The following is an 8326-nucleotide window of genomic DNA, read 5'->3' on the forward strand; positions in this document are numbered from 1 at the left end:
CAGATTAGGACTAAATTCTATTCTATATGGAGACAGATGAACTCAATGGGTTTAATTGACCTTTGATTTCATATATATTTTATATCCACTCAAACCTTTGGTTAGAACTTTTTTATTTACCACTTTCATTTTCCACTGTTACATCAACAGACGGTTTAGGAAATAAACAGAGGAAACGAGATGACGTGGGGTTTTCAAACACAAAATGTGAAAACAATGTCCATCAGGGAGTCATAACCAAGAACTGGTGGTAAACACATGGTTAGATATAAAAAGGAAAACATTCACAGCATGTGGTAAGTCAGCACATTTATTAACTAGTCACGAAACACTGAACACTCAGGGGTGTTTGGTTTTATTAGCTCCATCTTTATTCTTTTATTGAAGCTCTGCTGTGGGTATAATTTATAGTAGCTTGATAATTATTGCAACTCCTGTGTTGATTAGCAGCCCCAGGCTACAGAAGGAACGTGTTGAAATGAACCTGTGTGATGAAGAAACAGTGAGAGCCCAGGTTTTTCAGGGTATCATCGCCGTACTGCTTTGTACGATGTTGTACGTAATTGTTGCTGAAGGAAATTTATGGACATTTAAAAACAGTACAGAAGTTTCTCCTGGTAACTATTTCATTACATTAGCATTGTGTAAATAAATAACAGAAACATTGTTTTGTTTTCTAAAGATATTCTTCAGGGACCGGAGGCCAAATGCAAATGAAAGTCTCGTTGAAGTACAAACATGAACTTTAAAACAGATTTTAAAATCTAGTGTTCAGTTAATTGTTTCTTAGAGGAAATCCATCATTTGGATGCTCGACTGATTAGACTAAAGCTCTGGGCCTTTGTGATACATCGGCTGACCTTCAAATGCCCTCTGAAGGAGATGAACCTCATGACAACTTCAATTTAAAACATTAAACAAAAACATTTTTCTAGTTTCTGTCCTTGTTTTATGTTAGGAGATTTTGTGGGCTGATGTTGTTTATTTATTGACCTCGTTACCCTCATTGATGTAATATCAGAGTTAGTATTCATGGAGAATGTGTCAGTATTTATTGATGCATTATTTTAATAGTGCGTATGAATCATCACATCACAGACGAAGACGGCTTCGAAACGCTGCCAAACAGTTCATGTAGTCTGACTACAGAGCTGTTTGTACTCTCCGTTTCCTGGTTATGTAACATGTTTGCCTCCTGCATATCAATTGGACATCAACAATTTGTCAGGCAACGCAGGGAAAAGCTACAGGAATCTGATTTACTTCATGAAAGGTACAGAAACATTGTTGAGTGATGGATGTCATGTGGAAATACCGTGTGTATTACTCACTCTACTGTATAACTATACCGATTAAGTGGCAATCCCTGCTGCTCTAAACGTTCTGCCTGATTCAATATGTCTTTCATCAGCCTGTCTGTGTTCATCTATTGATCCTGTCAGACGATTGGCTGAAGGAGACACAATCAGAGTCTTAACAAGGCAGAAGAAAATGCCAGTGTGGTATTTACCCATGAGGTTGTGTCTGATCTGTGCATTCCAATTTGTTTCCATGATGTCTACTACAGTGATACTCAACCGCTGTTCAGCAGCGCATTAGTGTGCTAGCAGAGGTCATCAGTTGTACCTTGGAAAATCATCCCATTTCACTTAATTTGCCTGAAAACTATTAGTTGTCTATGTAAAAGTGATGAGGCAGAACAATTAACTACTCTTCCACTAGGTAGCAGTAGATGGCTATTAAAACTAATGGGAGGTGTTGAAGAAGATCCTCGTTTGTCTTTCTTCAATTCCTGTCAGAATATTAGTTGTGTTCAACTAAACAGGCCCAGGTTTCACATTAAAACTAAAGAGATAACTATACTGTATTTCATTACATATAGTTTTTGTGACATTTTTGTTTGGTGGCACGCTGTGGGAAACAATGTTCTTAGAATGTTTTGTGTTAGCATAGGTATGAACAGCTGAGAGGAATATAAATACCACATTAAAATACAAATTACTCTCTTCAAAATGATATGACTAGACAGTGGGGTGTACAACCTGTGGCTCCTGAGCCCTGCGCCTCTGTTTATTGACTCCCTGCAGTGAACAAAATGGACTCTGACTGATCTAAATGAAACACCAGACCAGAATAATAAGTGGATAGCAGATAAGAATGGGCTGTAATTTGGTAGGAAAATTAAACCAAATCTACACCAGAATCTCTTAAGTGAGAAAAGATGTGATCGGAGTGAATGTGTCATACTAAATATTGCATTGGAACTGATCAGCATACATTGTAAAGAGTTGTTTTTGTACATACTACTGTATTTGAACCTTCATAAAAAACTGCCATCATTTCATGATTCTGTGGCTTCTGCTGATTTTTCTTTCCTTAATAAATGATAAAAACATCTCTTTTGGTGCAGGGGTTGCAGGATTCTGGACTAGACACTGGCCAGAGATAACAATGTTTACTGTTTTTTTATTATCATTTCTGAGAAAAAAAGGTCCAATTACTGTGAATTTGGAACAAAACAGCTACTGTTGCTCTGCTCCCCTTGGCAGTTACCATCTTCTCTGCAGGAAAACATTTTGTGAAAATTGCAATTATGTTGTTCAGCAGCTGCGTCCTATCGATTTGTGTCTGTTGCTTGTTTCTGAGTGAGGCTCTGAACTGCCATGTTCTCGGTTGGATTACAGTAAATTCCCTAAAACACGTTGCAAAAAATGAATTAAACCTTTGTTCGGCTTTGTTAACTCAGCACTCACATTATATCAAGTCAAAAATAAAACTTTAACGTCAAACACAACAAATAAAAGATGGAGAACCCAGAATTTAGGTGGTATATAAGCAAAGCTTTCAGGGAAGAAAGTGCACACACACGCACACACACACACACACACTCATGTGTACACTCTCAGTCACAGTCTGCGCTCCCATCAATTCTCATTCACACGGTTGGGCGTTCTGTCTTCATGTTGGCTGCTGTCAGGTTTCTGACTTTATATTCGTTGGCTGGATGTTCTGGACTTTGGAAAGTGTGACTGGCACTTTTCCCTCACCCGGGGTGGGTGCTCTCATGATAGGGGTACCTGCAACAGAAGCAACATTCTTGTGTGGCGTATGTACTGTATTTAAATCTGCCAATGATGTTGATTGTGGAAAGAATGCTGACAATGTCTTACCGACTGCTGCGTGCAGATCTGCTAACCTCTCCTTAAACTTCTGCTGCAAATACAGCTCTTCTTTGGAGTAGCTTTTGGCAAACGCCGACATTAAGAGGCCCACAGCCATGGATGTGCCTCCCACGCAGAACAACACGGCACCAGTCAGCTTACACACATCCAGGGCATGGTTAAAACTGACTGCATGGCTGGTGGGAAAAAAAAACAAGTCATAATTTACAGACTGGTGTATTGAACGACATGAACATTGAAGAGGAAAAAAGGATAAAGTAATCGGCTTTAACTGCTCAAATATAAGTACATCAGGGCTGTCAAATGATCAAACTTTTTCATCTGATTAATCACGATTATTTGAGATAATCAACATTACCAGATCTTAAAAAGAATCTGTATTTTGCTGAAAATACATATTTTTTGCGAATAACATTGTTATTGTTGTTCATGTTGTTCTACCTATTTTACTTTTGTGTCAGCATGTAATCTGAAGACTTACTACACTGTGCTCAATCAAGCTGCTGTTAAACAAACTTTTTTCCCACAGTGTGTGCAAATGCCATGTGTATTGACTGTGAGTTAGAGCAAGAAGTGAATAGACAGTAGAATTACTGGATATGGATATAATGTTATTTTCATCTCAATAATTTCACAAATTAATTGTTGGTAATTAATGTATAATCAGGAAAACGCATTTATTTTGACAGAACTTTGGGAAGATGTTACTTTTTTTCATATGTTGCAAGAAAGACAGGTGACCAGAGCTGTACAGCATCTTTACAAATATTACGACATCACTATTTTTTTTTTTACCTGTCAACAAACAGGAGATCATCCTCGCCGAATGCTTCAATCCTGGTGGGAGTAGTGTAACCAACCACAACAACTACAAGGCCTGACAGGAGGATAAGTGTTCCAAACGCGAGACAGACCTGGAGGCAGGTAGGTTGCAAATTATTGTCATGGACGGAGTGTTTATTTACTCAGGTGGTGTTTAATTTGTTGATAACGATCTAAAGGTCATCCTCACCTTCCAGAGTAAAGAGCTCCACCTGCTTGGTGATCTCTGAATCTGAAAATCTTCATCACGTTCCCATATTGAAGCGGTGCACTCCTCATAAAACTGGACAAGACATCAACAACCACGTTAGACGTCTCACATTACAACTAGAGAAACCGAATAGAAGAGTCTGGAAAGATTATGGTAGAATCTGGTAGCTGATAATGGTAAGTGGCAATGAACAGTGTTTGTAGCTTGAATAAATAATAATCAATTGCAGAAACATCTATTAGTCTGTTATGGAGTAGTCACATCTGTACCAGCGCTCCTCAACATTTTTGTTCCAAGGACTGGTCAGCCAGTACCACCCTTCACACTCTACTACAGACCAGTAGCAAGGTGCAAAATAAAACTTCTTTAGGCTCTATTCTGTTTGCATCAGAGTCTGAATGATATAATATTTTAAATATATTGCCAGATTATCTTTAAATAAAGAAAGTATATCGATATGACTGGATTTTCTTTGATTGAGGTAAATTAGTAAAAATGAAGTACTTTTTTTTACTGCGTCCCACTGCGGCCCAGTACCAAATGACTTATGGACTGGTACTGGTCTGTGGACCGGGGGTCTTCCATTTACAACCGGCCCTTCAAGGGGAACTGTATTGCTGAAGTGGCCCCGAGTAAAAATGACCCCCCGTTCTATCCTGTCCTTGTCTGTCTGAGTGTGTCTCTGTGTGTGTGTTGACGTCAGCCTTCTACCTGATGGAGGTACGAGCGGACGCCATACTGATGATAATTTCCAGCTGCTTGAGCTTCCCCGTACTCCGACCCACAGATCTCTGCACAAGAAGTCATCCTTCACATCCACATCTGTGTGCCTGCTTTAGGACACCAACACAGAGACACGACATACCCATTTAAAGACGTTCCATTTGGCTGACGACCCAGCCGCTGCTGGTAAACCACAGAAGCTGCGTTCATATTTACACACATGCGGATCTTTTCTCATTTGAGATTTTATGTACAAAGGCAGCAGACACACGCTGCCAGCGGTGTTACATAAAACTGATCCGAGAGCTCACTGCTCACTGAGATTAATGATGCATTCTCTCCGTCTGCTGTTATGAAATAAGCCATGAAACATTACATTGATCCACATCTTTAGATTCAATTTCGCCTTGGACAAAAACAGAGTGCTGACATCACAGACCACAAAATGCACTTCTTTTTTGCAGTTGGCCAGCTTTGATAGAAATGACACAAAACACAGTGAAGGCAACAGCTTTCAACAAGTACAACGAGAACAGTAGTCATGGAATTGTCATTTTCTCAGCCGTTAAGGGTGTATGTGTGTGTCTGTGTGTGTCTTTTGCCAAAGCTCTAAATAATTTGAAACAGTTGGAAAACCAGCTTGACATTGCATTATTTTTCTGGTGCATTGATATGTGAAGTCACTGTGAAGTGAAATTATGTCTGTGGAAATGTAGGTGCACTGATTGGATTAGATCTAAGAACATAACGGCAACATATAACAACAGTTACACAGTATGAACTCACAGTGGAGTGGTTTTTGCAGAAGAGGATAGTTTGCAATGAAAGGCCATAATGCAATGAAATGGATTCAGGAACTCTGGTTGTTATAAAGTATGGATACATTATCAACAATGACCTCAGCAACTGGTCCCATCTGTGCTGCTGTTTTTTTTTTTTTCCCTAAATCCAAATTAGAGCCACTTAGCTAATAACAATGATGTGTGATTGTCTAGAACTGCTGCTGCCAACATAAATAAGTGAAGTGAAGATATTATAATGTGTTTCCTTTTTTCAAATTCAAGATGTTGTTTCAATATAGAAGCTAAATATTCATATTGTCTTTGTGGCAGGATTATTATATGCGACTTTTAATGTTGCAGAAATTGAAATCTGTTCCCAAAGCAAGTATGCTTTTTTGTTAATGAAACAAAAATGAAGCCAAGCTGATAGTAGAGATAATTTGTCAGTCCTTAATAGAACCACACATAAAGAGCCCAAACTGTCACTTTAATGGTGATGACACCACTCACATTGTTAATCTGTAAAAGAAAGGAAGTCAGCTTTTATCCTTTTTATTCAGATTAATCACATTTGGATCAAAACAGTTGTGAGGTCAGATGTGATTAAGAATAAAATATAAAGAAAATGTTGAAGGTAATGATGTCGGCAAAAGAGAGTGGCAACAAACGAGGAGTACGGCCTGAGTTCTCTGTGAGTGTTCATAAGGATGATGAGATGAGCAGATGGAGAGTGACTCACTACTGTAAATTACTAAACATGGATTCACACTGTGTTCTCTGGGAGGGGAAAAAAAGATCTTTTTTAATCAGAGAACATAATGTGAGCGTGGTGAGGGGGAAATGTTGCATCAAAATGGGACGCACTGTTCCCTGGCTGTGGCGTTAACCATATTAATGTGTATGTGCTGAGGCCCTGTGTGACTAACACGTGGTCCAGCAGAGATGTTGTCATGTCTGTCTGCACCCATATGACTGCGTAATCACTCAGGCTGAAATATTTACCATCCACTGCAAGATACATTTTGCCGCTATGGAAACTGAGATTACTTCAAGTGTAAATAAGCAGGATGGGTGTGATAATCCAATAGCATGACCTAGTTTACTCTAAAGAAAAATAAATAAAATAAAACAATGTCTTAAAGTTACCGATTCCACAAAATCATAATTTATTCTACAAAGTTAATTTGGTTTCTGTTTACATTCAAAGGTGACCACGTGCTACTTCAGTTTTATTTAATTATTTCAGCACTACCGACCTTGTTTCGACCCGTACTATAGTGAATGACAGTTAAATGAATAAACGCTGTTTAGAAAAATACACCATCGTTGTATCGAACAGCAGAACAGTGTAGAACCGGGAGCTGGCCGTGGTGCTGAACGCCATGATTACCATCCAGCCTTCATCTTGGCTGGAAAATATTTATACGTAACATGTGACGCCAGACTCAAAACAGATCAGATCCATTTGTCCTTCAAGCCCCCCACAAGACGCAAATAGAAACAAAATGCCGCCCCCCTCCCATATCCCCATCAAACCTAATCTAGAAGAACTGAGGCGCTCTTTCAGATCTTTACATCCTGACCCTCTGGATACATATACCGGAAAAAGGACCGTCTCTAGGTACACACATTACTGTGTCACAAGGAAGTTTTTATTTCGTGTCATCATCTCGTACATAGTGCGATGGAGATATCGTCGAACGAGGACATCTGTGACGACGGAAATAAAACAAAATAATAATAAAACATAGCAGTTTGTTAGACCTCTACATGACCGCTCTACTTTCCAATGTGAAGCTGAAATCGCCGTGCAGTGATCGCACTGTTAAATATTCTTTGCAGGAACTATGAAATCCCTGGAACGTTGTTTATGGAAGTAACGTTCAAGCACGGCAGCCGCAGCCTTGACAACTATTATTTAAAAAAAGAATCAAGGTCATCATTTACCTGACATTACCAGCTCGGAGAGTGCGCTGCTGCTCCTTCAGCCGGGTCCCATCACTCTACACTCACCCCTCTCTCTCTCTGTCTCTGTCTCTCTCTCTCTCTCTCTCTCTCTCTCACTCACGTTGTAGATTTGTACTCTCTCCAGTGCGCAAGCGCATCCTTGACAATATATTATGATTGAATGACGCTCATAAATAACCAGGCAGGAAATGGTTGGGAAGATAGGGAGAGGAGCAGGTGGAGGGAGGGGGGAGGGGTGTGTGTGTCTGTCATTCATTCATTCAGTCATCATCAGTCAGTCAATTTACAGTCATTTAAAGAGACTGTAATGAATATATACATACATACATACATATATATATATATATATAGGGAGAGAGATAGATATAGATATATATAAGATATAGATAGATGATAGATAGATAGATATCCACTGTAGCTTTAATTCATGCATTAAGTCGCCATCTATCTATTAGTCTATGGTTCGAGTCCGGGTCTCAATATCTTACGCACAAATGCATAGAAACGCGCATGCACCACATTCTCCAGAATTCCAGTCACACAGTCCAACACGGTCTATTTTTAGCAGCCAGTGACGTAGATTTCGTGAGGAAGGTGTGAGTCACTACCTCCGTGCTTCTGAGGATGTCGTGACCCTG

At 39.4% G+C, this 8326-nt stretch overlaps 1 protein-coding gene across 2 annotated transcripts; it reads right to left on the minus strand.

The window, feature by feature from the left end:
* Positions 1–96: 96 nt before the first annotated feature.
* Positions 97–7775, minus strand: nrsn1 (neurensin 1). 2 transcript variants are annotated; one of them, XM_008323266.2, is made up of 6 exons: positions 7668–7775; positions 4927–5048; positions 4195–4287; positions 3978–4096; positions 3171–3358; positions 97–3077 (listed from the first exon to the last, which is right to left on the minus strand). In XM_008323266.2, the coding sequence occupies exons 2-6, from the start codon at positions 5020–5022 to the stop codon at positions 2974–2976; spliced, it is 600 nt and encodes a 199-aa protein (XP_008321488.1). In that variant the 5' UTR covers positions 5023–5048; positions 7668–7775; the 3' UTR covers positions 97–2973. The 2 variants fall into 2 exon arrangements, with proteins under 2 accessions (XP_008321488.1, XP_016893717.1); XM_017038228.2 differs by having other exon boundaries at positions 4927–5045; positions 7668–7774.
* Between the last annotated feature and the right edge of the window lie 551 nt (positions 7776–8326).

The sequence above is a fragment of the Cynoglossus semilaevis genome, chromosome 13, assembly GCF_000523025.1.
Source record: "Cynoglossus semilaevis isolate Cse_v1.0 chromosome 13, Cse_v1.0, whole genome shotgun sequence".
NCBI classification, from domain to species: Eukaryota; Metazoa; Chordata; class Actinopteri; order Pleuronectiformes; family Cynoglossidae; genus Cynoglossus; species Cynoglossus semilaevis.

What these genes read in the sequence shown, in the direction of transcription:
- nrsn1 (XM_008323266.2), bottom strand. Translation starts at nt 5,022, where the DNA reads ATGACTTCTTGTGCAGAGATCTGTGGGTCGGAGTACGGGGAAGCTCAA. An exon ending in GGAGCTCTTTACTCTGGAAG is followed by an intron (nt 4,097 to 4,194) that starts GTGAGGATGACC and finishes ACCTGCCTCCAG; the next exon opens with GTCTGTCTCGCGTTTGGAAC. An exon ending in AGATCTGCACGCAGCAGTCG is followed by an intron (nt 3,078 to 3,170) that starts GTAAGACATTGT and finishes CTTCTGTTGCAG; the next exon opens with GTACCCCTATCATGAGAGCA.